The following is a 14,747-nucleotide window of genomic DNA, read 5'->3' as shown; positions in this document are numbered from 1 at the left end:
GGCTCTAAAATCCAGTGGGATCTGTGAGTCCCTGACCTACGGACTCCCCTTCATCCTCAGACCCACAAGCTGCTGGAAGCTGGACTGGGATGAGCTGGAGACAAATCAGCAACATTTCCACGCTCTGTGCCACTGCTTGCTGGTGAGTGCCCTGTGCCCGGGCAAGAGTAACAACTAGAGAAAAACAGCCATTCACTCCTCCCTAACCCCAGACCTGCAGCAGCCCTGGAAAGGATGGGGAAACTGGAAACACTTTGAATTTTACAGTAAATTTAACAATACTTTTGTTAGATGAACACAAAGGAAACATTAATACACTCTACCAGATGGCTTTTCAGGCATCGGCCTGTTACAGTCTGACCAACTAACTGATCAAGTGTGGTACCAAAGAACCTACCCACTATTCTATTTGTTTGTTTGTTTGTTTGTTTGTTTTTGAGAAAGGATTTCTCTACGTAGCCTTGGCTGTCTTAGAACTAGTTCTGTAGACCAGGCTGCCCTCGAACTCACAGAGATCCCCCTGCCACTGGCTCCTGAGTGTGAGACAAATGTCATTTTTTTGCATAGCAGATCTTTTTATTTTGTGTGCATGGGGGGGGGGTGCATGAATGCCACGGCACATTTGCAGAGCGGGGAGGACAACTTCTGGAAGTCAGCGCTGCCCCTCAGCCGTGTGGGTCCTGGAGCTCAGACTCGGGTTTCGGGTTTGGCAGCAAAAATCTTTACTAACCATGCCATTTCACTGGGCCCAGGTGCTGTTCTCATTGATAGCATAGCTAGAAACAAAAATTCAGATCTTATCTCTGTCAGGAAAGGTCAGTTTTGGGGTGGCAGTTACAACCACTGCCCACAAACTTAAAGTCTGTAGCAGAACGCTTCCTGAAATCAGTCAGAACCCCTTAGTTGACAAACTTTAGACGTAAGTGATGTTGCTTTAAAACCTACTTCCTTTCTGGGCTCAAAAAAACAGGTCAGTGGGTAAAAGTGCTTGCCACATAGGCCTTGTGAGTCTGAGTTCAATCCCCGCAATCCACAGTGGAGAATGAAAATGGACTCAGGAAATTGTCCTCTGGCCTCTACTCAGGCACTGTGGCACACCTGCGCGCTCACACACACTCTCACTCTCACACACACACTTTTTACACACACACACACGATAATAATGATAAATGTTTAAAGTCCCACGGCCTTTCTAACACCGTGCTAATCATCACAGGTCATTTGAAGAAGTCTCTAGTCCCGATCCATCTCAGACATTGTGTGAAGCCCTAGATGCGCATTCAGTCGTGGCATAATAGATACAGCTGTGTCCTCAAGAAACAGCCTGTAATGGAAGAGATAGAAACACATACATGGCTTACATTAGAGCATCAGAAATCAAGGTTAACAAAACCCATCATAGAATCATTTGTGGGCATATGTAACCAATTAGAACTCGGGGAAGGAGGAGGTGTGGGGAGGGGGGGTAAATGCAATATCCAACAATTGCTTGGCATCTGCCTTGAACATCATGATGCCAGGCTTGGAGCCAAAGCAAATAGAAAGCACAGCACATGCACGAAAAACTAATGTGGCCTGGCCAGATGACTCAGAAGGCTAAGGTAGGAGAGAACCAGCTCCACACGGTTGCCCTCTAACTCTACACACACACATACACACACACAAACTATACACACATACACAATAAATAATTTTTACACAATAAGTAATTTTTAAGAGAAAAAGGAAACTAACAAGAGGGTAGAGAGATAACTTTGCAGTTAAGAGAGCTTACTGTTCCTGCAAAGGGCACAGGTTCAGTTCTCAGCGCCCACATCAGAAGGCTCGTAACTTCCTGTGATTCCAGTTTCAGGGGGTCTGATGCCTTCTTCTGGTCTCCACTGACACACACCTTACACACACACACACACACACACACACACACACACACACACAGGCCCGCGTGCATTCACACAAATTTTTTTTAAAAAGGAAAGAAACTGGGTGTGGTGACACTCACCTTTAATCCCAGTCCTTGGGAAACAGAGGCAGGTGAATGTCTGTGAGTTCAAGACTAGCCGGGTCTACATTGCAAGTTCTGGACCAGCCAGAACTACAGAGTGAGATCCTATCTCAAAAACCTAAAAAAGGAAAAAAGGAAATTAATGCCACACTTAAATCAAAATAAACTAAGTGAGAAGAGAATCCAAGACGAGATAGTGAATAAATAACCGACCTGCAGCTGGAGAGATGGCACAGAGTTTAAGGGGACATGCTGTTCTTCCAGGGGACCTGAGTTCGGTTCCCAGCTCCCACCTCAGGCTGCTCACAACCCCCTGTAACCCGAGCTCTAGAGAGACCCAACACCTCTGTTCTGCACAGGTATCCACACTCGCTTGCACAGACCCACACACATATAATTAAAACTAAAAAGCACAGGCTTGACCAGGTGGGCACTAGTGACAGATCGGCAGGATGGCTCCAGATGGAAGGGCAGCACAGCGCTGTGTCTTCCACTATCAGAAGAGGACTTCTGTTTCAAAGCTCACACTCCCTTTGGGGGCCCACCCACCGAGTTCCTGTTTCTGGTCTGAAGACCGCCCACCTCCTGTGTTTGCAGAGCACAGATCAATCAGTTCAGTGAGTGCCCAGCAGCTCAGCTTACTGTGTGCTCCACCCACTTCCTCAAAATCTCTGAGCATCCATCACTCAGCACCCAGGTGCTTTCAGTCCTTTTTCTTTTCTTTTTGACATATTGGAGATTGAACCCAGGATCTCACACACGCTAGGCAAACACCCTATCCCTCTCGTGGGTCCCCAACCTTCCTTCTATCTATCTATTTATTTATTTTTGTTCTGAGACAAATCTCATTTATGTTACCCAGGGAATTGAATTTAATCTGCAGCGCAAGCAAGCCTTGTATCCCAGACTTTCCTGTCTCAGCCACCCTGAAGTAGCTAGAATGACAGGCCTGAGTCTGCAGGTCCTGTTTATAATACAATAAGATTTTTTTTAAGGCAGGGTCTCATGTAGCCCAGGTCAACCTTTTTGCTGTGTGGCTGAGGATGGCCTCTATGCTTTCTGAGTATTAGTATTGTGGGCAAGTACCATCAGTGTCTTGTTCAGTGCTTAGAGTACAGGAATTTTGGTGTTGGTTTTTGTTTTTTGAGACAAGTTCTCTCTATTATGTAGCCCTGGCTATTCTGGAGATTACCATGTAGACTAGGCTGGTCTCGAACTTACTGAGATGTCTCTGCCTGCTGCATACTGGGATTAATAAAAACAAAAATCTGGGGAAAAAGTTTGGGCAACTTGTGAAAATAGGGTTAGGGAGGTGAATAAATGTAAAAGACAAACAAGGCACTGTTGTGAATGCCTGGATACACTGGAGACTAGCCCAGCGGCGTGCAGGAGCCTGCAGCATGAGTGGAGAGAGGAGGAAACAGAGTCCAAAGGCGACTTAGAGAGGAAAGGCTTCCCTTACAGCTGACAGTCTAGTATCAGAGGAAGCCAAGTCAGGAACCTAAGACAGGAGCTTGGAGGCAGGAACGGAAGCAGAGAGCACGGAGGATGCTCTCTATGGCTTGCTCAGCCTACATTTTTATACAGCCCAGGACCACCTGCCCAGGGGAAGCATCACCCATAATGGACTGGGCCCTCCCACATCAACCATTAATCAAGAAAACACCCTACAGACTTGCCTGCCAATCAGTGTCATGGAAGCCGTTTCTCAGTTGCCTCTTCCTAGATAACTTTAGCTTGTCAACTTGTGTCAAGTTGACAAGAAGCTAATGAGGGCCCCCATTTATTTTTATTAACATGTATGCATATATATCTATGTATGCATGTATATCTATGTGAGGGCATCACCTCTGTCTGGCTGCCCACAGCGACCAGAGCTGGAGGTGCAGGAAGTTGAGACCTGTCTGACATGGGTACTGGAACCAAACTGGGTCATCTGGAAGAATACCAAGAGTTCCTAATTGCTGATCTATCTCCCCAGCCCTGTATTTATAAAACTTTACCTCCATCTTTCGTTTTATATTTCCACGCTTGTTTGTCCTTTTCAAATCTGGTGACTGCTCAGTTCCCAGAGCCCTTGGTTCCCTCTCCTCGCTCCGATGTTTCCACTGCAGCCGACTTCTGCCTCCGACTTCTGTCTTTCTGTTAATAGCACCCACCATTGTCTAAGCCACCCACGCTTGAAACCTCAGCCACTTTCAGCTGTGGTGTCCTTCACACTCCAGTCACCCCAGGCCACATCAGTTGTCCTATCCTAACCGGATGATGTCCTTGTTTCCTGTCTCCAATGCTTGTCTCACAATTTTCTTATAAACTCCTAACTTCCCTTACCCGACCTTCCAGCTCCGTTTTACCTGCATATTGACACTAAATTACTTTTTCTTTTTTTTTTAACTTATTTCCTTTCTTTTCCTTTTTAGACAGGGTCTTGCTGTATAATCCTGGCCAACTTGGAATTTACTATGTATCTGGCCTTGAACTCACAGAGATCCATCTGCCTGCAAAATGCTGGGATTAAAGGCGTGTACCGCCGTGCCCAGCCTCAGACTACCTTCTTTTTGTTTTATTTTTATTTTTATGTGCATTGGTGTTTTGCCTGCATGTATGTCTGTGTGCGGGTGTTGCATCCGGGAGTTATAGACAGTTGTGAGCTGCCATGTGTTTGCTGGGAGTTGAACTCAGACCCTCTGGAGGAGCAGTCAGTGCTCTTCACCGCTGAGCCATCTCTCCAGCCCTCATATTGCCTTCTTGAAGCAGTCCTCTGACCATCACATTTGCTCATGTGCCTACACGCACTGGTTTAGTGAGCCTTGCTTGTCCTCGTCTGCCAGCACGTTCTCTCCCCTATATCCTCACTGTGCTAGTCAAATCCTGCTTGCTTGTTCTTTAACATTTGCAGCCATTTCTTCACTGGTCGGGATGCTTTCCTTGTTTCCCCTTCTCGGTGTGGTTTATGGCAATGCCCATAAGCTAACCTTGAAGAATGGCCTTGAGTCTGTCATCTTTAGCTTCAAAATATTTTGTGTCTTCACCTGGTGTTGTAGCTCAGTGAGAGAGAACTTGCCTGGTGTGTGTGATGCCCTAGATTTGATCCCCAGCACCACAAGCACACACGTGCATACACACACACACACACACACACACACACACACACTATCTTGCTACTACTTATACCCCATATTTCTTAGTCTAGTTAGTGTTCAAGGTCCAGCTTTATCACTCATTATCTCTTTGCATAGTATATATTACAACCAAGTAAATGAGAAGCATTAGATTTCTCTTTGGTCCTCCTCTGTTCATGCTGTCTCTTCTCTCATCTCCGTGTGTTCAAATCCTGCCCTAACCTGAAAGACTCAGCTCAAATGGTGCTTCCTTGGTGAACCCTTCCCATTTGCCTTTTTTAATTAGAATTTATGTATTCTATTCCCTTTTAGGGAAAAGCGTATTTCAAGTCATTTTTTAAGTATATGTCCTTGATTTGACTTAAAGGTTGAGGTGTAAATGTGACTTACCCTAAAATCCTGAACGGCACACTTGCCTTTTCCTGGTATTTCTGCCACTTCTCCACTTCCCCAACCAAATCCTCAGCTTTAGTCAAATTTTGGCTCAGAGCAGAAATTCCCCTCTTCTGTTACCTCTGTTTTTTAAAATAGTTGTTTATAGGCGTGGGTATGGATGTATGGGATGAAGGGGTGGAAAAGAGCTTCAGTGTTCCATGTCTCTCTGCCTTTTCATCTGAGGCAGTATTTCTTCTTGAAGTGGAGTTTGTGAATTCTAGACTAGGCAGGAAGCTAGCAAGCCCCCAGTGATCTTCCTCTCTCTGCCCCCTCAGAGCTTGGATACAGATCCTCACAAGCACACCCCGCTTGCTCCATGGGTGCTGGGATCCAGACTCCAGTCCTCTGTTAAACAGCAGACACTTTATTGCAGAGCCATCTCTCCTGCCCCAGTACCTCCACTTTTGAGTGGTTTGGGGCAATTTTCTAAGATACTCTGCTGAAAATATCCCTACTCTCAAGGAAAGCCTGTGCTTTGCATCTGATGCCCTCCAGCCCTGTTCCTTGTTTCCTGACTGTGAACTTAAGCAACAGACACATCTCTAACGATGCTGTATTTATGTATTCATAACTCTGACAAACACAGTGGCCCCATGTGGTTTAGTCTCTGCACAGATGACATGTTAAAAAAAACGTTATCCACTGACCCAAAAGTAATTTTTTAATTAATTAATGTGTTTTCAAAGAAGAGCTATCTTATAAACACAGTGGCGTTTCTCAGTTCTTTCTCCTCCACTTAATTATCTGTAACCTGGCGCTGACCCTGGGCCCTCTACACACAAGCGTGCACATGCTCAGGCTCTCACCACATCCTTGGGGCCCTGCTCCTCTTCTTCCTCCTCCCACTCAGCCACGTATTCTAAACTGGCTCTCTGACGTGAACTCCGCCTCGCTGCCAGCTCCTGTGTAAAATATTCAAGTCCAGCGCTAGCTTCTCCCATGAGCAGTACAGCAGGGAGAGCAAAGGAAAGGGAGGCACGTGTGAGACCCGCTAGTAACTCTTGTCTCTGTCATGGCTAACAGAAGCTATAAGGTGGGCCTTGTGTGTCTGGGAGGGAGGATAACCAGATGTGTACAGCACCTGGCGCATATCGGCCACGTGGTTTGCAGCATTATTGGTTAGTGCTTTTATAATTTCCACTTGTTTCTTCCTGTTCTCTTGGGGGTTTTTTGGTTTTTGGTTTGGTTTGGTTTTTTGAGCCAGTGTCTCTCTCTACATAGTGCTGACTTTCCTGAAACTCATTCTGTACACCAGGCTGGCCTCAAACTCCCAGAGCTCCACCTGCCTCTGCATCCTGAGGGCTAGTATTAAAGGTGTGCACCACCGTGTCCGGCTCTTTTTGTTTTCTTCTACTATCGTTACATTGATTTGTTTGCTTGCATATGTCTGTGTCTGTGTGCGTGAGAGAGAGAGTGACCACAAATGTGGAGATTACAAAACTTGTACAAGTTAGTTCAAGCCTGATGACCAAAAGGTCATTTGGTTTTCAAACTTGTGGTTCTCTCTCTCTCTCTCTCTCTCTCTCTCTCTCTCTCTCTCTCTCTCTCTCTCTCTCTCCATGTCTAGCACTATTTAATGAAAGCCACCCCTGTGCATAAGTGTACTGTAGAGGCTGGAGTTGATAGAGAGGGCTCACCCTTCTCTGGACCAGGCAGATAGAGTCCTCGGGTACTGTGCTGTGTCATGGCTGGGCAGCCATCCTGCTTCAGCTCAGTCTGTCCTCCAGAGCTCTCGACCGCAAGCCCGGTGTACTGTGTGTGTCCCCTCACCCTAAAAGGTCTCAACTCTAACCACTGCCCCTCACGTCTGCTGAAACACTCTTAGCTTTTCTCAAGTATTTCTGCCTCCTGACCCATATAACTCCAGTACGTCACAAATGTTCTAAGTGAAAACTGGCTGGAGCCACACCCTACCACACCCCCAGGTCTTTACCAAAAGATCTGCTAGTCGCTCTGTTTCCTCGCAAAAGTCTCTTAGCAGGTGGGAATCTAGATTCTGAGCTTTGCCACCACTACCGCCATTCCCTTCGACTCAAATTCACATATGCCCTCAGGGTAAGTGAAGCCGTGTAATTCCCTCCTCTGTCTGGATTCTTCCCATTCTAGAAACTGTTATGTTAGTCCAGTATTCAGGGTCCAGCTTTATCTCTCATTATTTCCTTCACCGTAGCATATTTTCCAATCAAATGAAGAGCATTACATTTCCCCGCCTTTGATCCTCCTCTGTTCGCGCTGCCCCTTTCTCATCGCCCTGCATTCAAACCCTTGACAATGCCTCACTCCAAACGGCCTCTATACACGACCAAGCTTTTCTGACTGTCCTCAGAAGGAGAAGCAGCCAGCGCTGACCTCTGAATGCAGAAGTAACTCCATCACGTGCTCACTAGTCCCCTTTGCCATCTGACTACATGCACAGCACATTTTCTCACTTGTCTCCGGCCAGTTAGTTGACACCATGTTTTCACTTTCAGGTTCGTGAACTTCCCCACAGGTGAAGGCGCAGGGCAGTTGGTTCGCTGCTCCCTCTCCTCCAGCCTTAACTCAGAGCAGCTCTTCTGGACCAAATACATGCTGCAATAGTCAAACCCTTACCATTAGTGCCATCCCGTCAGACTCCACAGCTGCAAATGTGTAACTTTTCCAGCTGCGTTTTCTGCACTCTAAGCCGGAGTCACCTGCAGTTGGATGTATGCTTTCCAGTCCCTGATAGGTTTTTCTGGGAACCACTCCATGTCTGTCTTCCCCAAAGGTTACTTTCCTCTATTTGAGTGTTTGCTTTCGTCAGAAATGCTTTACCCAGTCTTTCTGGAATATAGGTATTCTCCAGTGTTGTGTGACATTTCTCGGGAGACATGAGCAAACATCTCCTTATCCTAGATAGGAAATTGATGACAGACCGAAGCACAGATGCCACCAATGCTCAGTTTGGTGAACCAATGAGTTTTATTGGAATTACTTACAAGAGGATGGGTGAGGGGTTATTTACAGGAGCAGAAATCACCAAAAGTCCACCCCAGCATGGGTGACAGCTCACAAAATCTGGAAGCCTAGAGTGTTGGCTCCAGGTAACTGAGTTGATCTATGCCTCTTCCAGGCAACTAGACTGCTCTCTGCTCTCTGCTTCATCCAGGCGGCTTGCTTGTTCTGAGCCTCCTGTAAGCAGGGTATCTCCAACAGTTCTTACAGTGTGCGTGTGTGTGTGTGTGTGTGTGTGTGTGTGTGTGTGTGTGTGTTTGAGGGAAAGGGGCCTAGAGAGTCTGGTCAGTTTCAGGGACTTCCTGAAGGTGTTTACTTCCCGAACTTAATGACCATCCCTGAAGGATGGAGTGGAGTGTTCCACCTCCCTTAGACTATCCTGTTGTCTCACCTCCTTTCTGACTCCTGTATCTTTTGGAGCGTCCCTCTAGGATGGAGGGTTTTACTCCCAGAGAAAACTATACAACATCTACAGTCTCATCAATTTCACTCTTAGATTAATCCAGATCCTAAGTGTCTGCGTCCTTACAGCCTCCTTTGATGCTTTTATAGACCTATATCTAAAAATTACCCAATTATTTTACATTTAACAAAATAAGAAGCAACTAATAATTAAACTCATCTTAATTTTAGGGAGAAAAAAAAAGAAGTCTCACTACATAACCCTGGCTGGCCTGGAATTCATTATCTAGACCAAACTGGCTTGGATTCACAGAGATCCACATCCTTTTCCTCTTGAATTCTGGGATTGAACATATACACTGTTATGTGTAGCTAATTTTAGAAATGTAGTTCTTTATTATGCCGACTTTGTACCTAACACAGTTCCAAGTACTTTGCAAATATTATTTTATTACCATAACCATCCTATAAAATAACTGAAAGGAAAAGTATTGGCTCAGGACCCCAAGGTCAATTTCTCAACACAAAGGAGATTTATTTGCCTCAGAGGATAGAGGACAGGTAATAAGAGACAAAGTCAGAGATAGAGGAAGAAGGAGAAGGGGAAGGGAACAAGGGAAAGGGGGCTGGGATATCTGTCCCTGCAGGCACAAAGGACTGCCTCTGGATAGAGGGGAGACAGACAGGCATATAAGAAAATGGCAGTTTATAAAGGTAAAATGGGCCACGGATGTGGGACATGCCTTTAATCCCAGCACTCGAGAGGCAGAGGCTGGTGATCTCTGTGAGTTCAAGGCCAGCCTGGTCTACAAGAGCTAGTTCCAGGATAGGCCTCAAAACTACAGAGAAACCCTGTCTCAAAAAAAAAAAGTGAAATGGGAAAGCCCACGTGAGGATGAAGTATTTAATTTTATTTGGGCATGTTAATAAGTCTGCCAAGGAGACTTCTGATTACTGGACTTCCATACTTTGATAGCTGGATTTTGGCAGTCAGCCTCAGGAGGGGGAGTGGACAAATAGTGGAATGGACCTTGGTGGCCAGCTTGAGGAATGTAATCTACTAGTTTTAGCAAGGCAGAGGGAATGAGGGAGAAAGGCGAGGCTGCCAGAGCCATCCCTGTCGGGCAGATGAGGAAACTAAGGTGCAGAGAAATGGTGGGGTCAGGACTGAACCCAGAAAGCTTGTTCCAGGCCCCAAATCTTAAACCACTCTACAGCCATGAGGAGTGCGTTGTCATGTTGACTGCAGGTGGGCTCTGAAACATTGCTTCTTGGTGGCATCCATTCAAGTCTCCCTTATTGTCAAGGAGAACCATAGGGACCTCTAGCATTTCTGGCAGTGTCCCTGGTCCTGGCTTCGTTATTGCCCAGTTCTTAACTTCTTCCTCTAGCCAATCTCCCTCCTTAACTCATCATGTGGTCTTTATATGCTGGTGCATATTTTTTTTCTAAGTTTGCACAACAATTTTATGAAATGTGGTAGGGAATAAATACATAAGTAAATAAAATTAATTTTTTCCAAGTCTTTACGAGATGAATCCATCCCTTGCCAGGAAAAAGCTGTTCCAATCACCGAAGACTGCTGTGTAGTCCCAGTTATGTAGCGAGTGACTCACTGTCCACATCCTCGTTCCCGACAAAGTCGGGTCTGTGTGAACTAGAAAAAGAAATGAAAACAGCCCCGAAGTCTTTCGGCTTCCTACTTCAAATGTCGGCGTCTCGAGAGACACATTCCTGAGTTTCCAGTCCATGTCTGCCCCAGTTGGCCACAGCAATGACAGCATTCCAGCCAGGACACGTCCAGCGGGAGTCTGAGCACACAGGCTATGGGCTGGTTGGGCTGTGAGCGGGTGTGGAGATGGAAAGCCTTGGCTGTAGAGGCCAAGAGTCAAGACCAAGAGTCCAAGCAGAGAGTGGGGTGATGGCAGGTCAAGAACCTTAAAAAAAATAGAATGTGGGCAAAGCCTAGAATCTGGAGGTTGTGTGGGGAAGAACTCTGAAGGCAGCAGCCTAGCATGGAGTCCCAGGGCCTCCTGTGGGCCAGCCTGGTCTACTTTTCTTGCTTCATCTTTCACCCAGCCTCATCTAGTCTCCATTCCAGAGACATTAATAAATTGCTAAGTGTTCTCCAAATACGCTATCTGATTTCACATGCTCACACTGTGCTCTTGCCTCTGTCCGCCTGACAAAGTTTTATTCATGTTTCCCGGGTTCTGCTTAAATGTCTTCACTGTGAAGCTTTTTCCGCTCCGTCAGACCTTGTCCCCACTCATTGGTTTGTTTGTTTATCCTTTTCCATCCTTGTGGCTGTTGTCACATCTTTCTTGGCCCTCACAGCTCCTTGCTGTGATAATTGTCACCTTGCTGTTTTCTTAAATCAAATTCAGAAAATACAGGTTCCCCTGCACCATGTTGTTAATATACTTGGTATCTGCATGGATGCCCCTCCCCTGTGGTCACACCCAGAATCCTAACCTTCTAAAAGACCTCTGGGCCTCAGCATATCCCTGGTACAGTAATGTAGAGAAGGGATAAGACTTAGTCAGTGTTCTATTGCTGTGAAGAGACACCATGACCGCAGCAACTCTTATAAAGGAAAACATTTAATTGGGGCTGGCTTACAGTCTCAGAGGTTTAGTTTATTGTCATCTTAGCAGGAAGTATGGCGGCATGCAGGCTTACTGGTGCTAGCAAACCAGCTGAGAGTTCTGTATCTGCTTTCATAGACAGCAGGAAGAGAGAGCCACTGGGTCTGGCTTGAGCTTTTGAAACCTCGAAGCCCACCCCCAATGGCATGCTTCCTCCAATAAGGCCACACTTATTCCAACAAGGCCACTCCTCCTTGGCTTTCTGAGGTATTGCCCCTCCCTGGTGACTAAGCATTCAAACAGGAGCCTGTGGGGCCATTCTTATTTAAGCCACCACAGTGTGCTACCTTTTACCACTGTGAGTTAGAATTTGAAGTTTTGTAGGGATGGGGTGTTTGCTTGCCTCTTTGTTTTGAAACAGAGTCTTACACTGTAGTCTAGGTTGGCCTGGAACTCACTATCCAGCCCAGGCTGGTTTTCAACTTGTGATCCCCCTACATCAGCTTCCCATGAGCCACTACAGCAGACAGCTATGAGGTTCCTTTTCATTTTTGTTGTTTTATTTTGGTTTTAGCACTTTGTCAAGATAAGGAAGTTCTATCCTGACTCTTAGTTTGTTGTTCGTTTTTATTGTGGAAGGTTATTGAATTTTGTTAAAAAAAATAAATCTATTGGATGATTATATAGTTTTTTCTCTTTATTATTATAATATAATCTATTGACTGATTTTTTTAAACATTAAGCCAAGGGATTGGAGAGATAACTCAGCAGTTAAGAGCACTTGTTGCTCTTACAGAAGACCCAAGTTCAGTTCCAGCACCCTCATAGTGGCTCACAACCCTCTATAACTACAGTTCCAGGATATCCGATGCCTTCTTACTTCACAGATACCAGGTGTGCGTGTGACACTTAGATATACCTTCAGGCAAAACACCTATACACATTAAAACAAGTCTTGTCTTTGCTTGCTATTTCAATTGCTGTGGATTTGTATGTGCCACTCCCCTGCTACGTGAAGAAGGCAGTTTCCTTCTAGTCACCTACCCCTGTGGCTCGCAGTCTTTCTGCCCCTCTCTTCCACTGCCAGCCCTGAGCTTTGGGTGGAGGAGCATGATATAAATGTCCACAGTCTCTTTTTCTCTACACCTTGGCCAGTTGTGGGTCTCTGAGTCAATCACTACCTACTGCAAAAAAAAGAAGCTTCTCTGGTGAGGGCAGAGATACACTCTAATCTATGGGTATAAGGACAACTCATCAGGAGTTGGTTTAATACTATGTCTGTAGTGGTCTGTCCTGTCCCTTTAAGAGATAAGCCCCTCCTTCTCCCCCCCCCCCCCCCCCCCAGTGCTGAGCCAAGCTGATCTTCCACTTCCAGCCTGAGTCCTTCTCTTTCAGTCTCCTGAAGAGGTAGCTTCTACCCTCTCTACCTTCTCCCACTTCTCCCCTCCTCTTACCCCATCCCCACTCTTCTCCCTTCTCCTCTTCCCCTCTTTCCCCTCCATAACCCACTAAATAAAAACCCACTTTCTCTGCATGGTGTGCCTCTGTCTCTCACCCACCGTGAGGCTCCCTGCCTGGGATCTGCTGCCCCTCGTGACCCTGGGCCACTCCAGAACTGCAGCATTTTTACCACCACAGCTCCTCGTGGCCTGCTGCCCTATGCAGCCACTCGGGGAACATGGCCGTTTTATTTTGACCATAACAATGTCCACTTAGCAGAGTAATAGAAGTAGGTTCTCCCGTAGGGCCTATGCTCTGTCTAGTCATAGATTCTTGGCCCCAGTAATGATGTCAGGTACGGGTTCAACTTGTGAAGTGGGACTTGTTACTTTGATGACATTCGTGCCACTATGACACCAGTGGGCATGACTTGCAGGCCAGTCGCTGCTGTGGCCCACGGTGTTCACACCTGGCAAAATTGGTGGCTCCTTTTCTCTTGTCTCTCTGTAAACCCTGCCTTAGCAGGTCATTGGCGACGTTGCTGTGTTAGGTTCTAATTTCCATTCACAGTTAATGATTTTCTAAAGTCTCCTGTGAGTTCCTCAGTTACGCACAGATAGAAGCATATTGTCTGCACATATTCATAAATTCCCAAGATGCTTTCGGTACTGATTTCTAGTTTCTCTACTGTGGTTGAAGAACACATTAGTCTTTTTAAATGTATAAAAGTTTGCATTGTTGTCTTTCCTGAAGAATGTTCACCTGCGAGGACTGGGTAATCTGTTTAAGGGCTGGGGATCTTTTACCACGATTATGGGGGCCAGTGTGAGAGCAGAATGGTTTCATTAGTCAGATTTTTATCACTATGGCACAATGTCTGCTATAATCAAGAGAGGGGAACTTACTTGGGATCACAGTTCCAATGTTCAGAACATAGTCCTGGGTTCAGCTGATTCTGGGCTTAGGATGAGAAAGATCACGTGGCAGAGATCATTCAGTTTGTGATAGACAGGAAGCAGAGAGAAACAGGAAGGGAGACCAAGGTAAGGTCTAACTTCCAAGGACACTCCCCGAGGTGACCTATTTCCTGCAGCTAAGCCCCACCTCCTAAAGTTTCTAGCTTTTGAGTTCCCAGCGACTGAGGAGCAAGATTTCTACAGACAGTCTATGGGAGTTATTTTAGATCCAAACCACGATAAGAGAATTGGGTGCTGCAGCAGCAGCTTCTCTCTTCCCGGTTCCTTCCTTGCTGGGGTGAGAGGAAAAGCAAATGCTAAACAAACCCAATTTCTTTCTTGTTTCCTTCCCATTTCCAAAGGCCCAGCATACGCTTAGCTTAGTGTTTCTTTCCCTGGGTGCAGTATACCAAAGAGGTGAATCTCTTTCCACAAGCAAGGCTAAGAGGGTGTGTGTTCCCCCCTGCTCCCTGTGCCTGCCTCACTCCACACCTGGCCATGCTTCATTAACCACAGACTAAGGTCCCTACCAGCTATAACCAATAACCCAGCTGACCTCCTTGCAGGGTTTGTATGGGTGCCACTTCTACTCCTGTCAGCCCGAGGTCATTAACCATCTCCCCTTCCTTCTCTCTGGTATCCATAATGGATGATTAAGCTGTACCCAGAAGAAAGTCAGTACAACTCACTCAGGAGGCAGAGGCAGGCGGATTTCTGTGAGTTCGAGACCAGTCTGGTCTACAGAGCTAGTGCCAGGACAGGCTCCAAAGCCACAAAGAAACCCTGTCTCGAAAAACAAAAAAAAAAAAAAAACAAAAAAAAAAAA

At 46.1% G+C, this 14,747-nt stretch overlaps 1 protein-coding gene across 2 annotated transcripts in view; it reads left to right on the top strand.

Moving 5' to 3' along the window:
• Positions 1-14,747, top strand: part of M1ap (meiosis 1 associated protein) — an 84,275-nt gene that overhangs the window by 54,714 nt on the left and 14,814 nt on the right. For both annotated transcript variants that reach the window (XM_050164980.1, XM_050164979.1), the window contains exon 6: positions 1-142. In XM_050164980.1, coding sequence (XP_050020937.1) covers positions 1-142 — 142 coding nt within the window. The remainder of the gene's footprint in view (positions 143-14,747) is intronic.

The sequence above is a fragment of the Alexandromys fortis genome, unplaced genomic scaffold (assembly GCF_014885135.2).
Source record: "Alexandromys fortis isolate MF-2015 unplaced genomic scaffold, M_Fortis_MF-2015_v1.1 scaffold_138, whole genome shotgun sequence".
In the NCBI taxonomy this organism is placed as follows: domain Eukaryota; kingdom Metazoa; phylum Chordata; class Mammalia; order Rodentia; family Cricetidae; genus Alexandromys; species Alexandromys fortis.
Note: the sequence above shows the minus strand (reverse complement) of the source record. Positions and strands in the feature narration are given on the sequence as shown.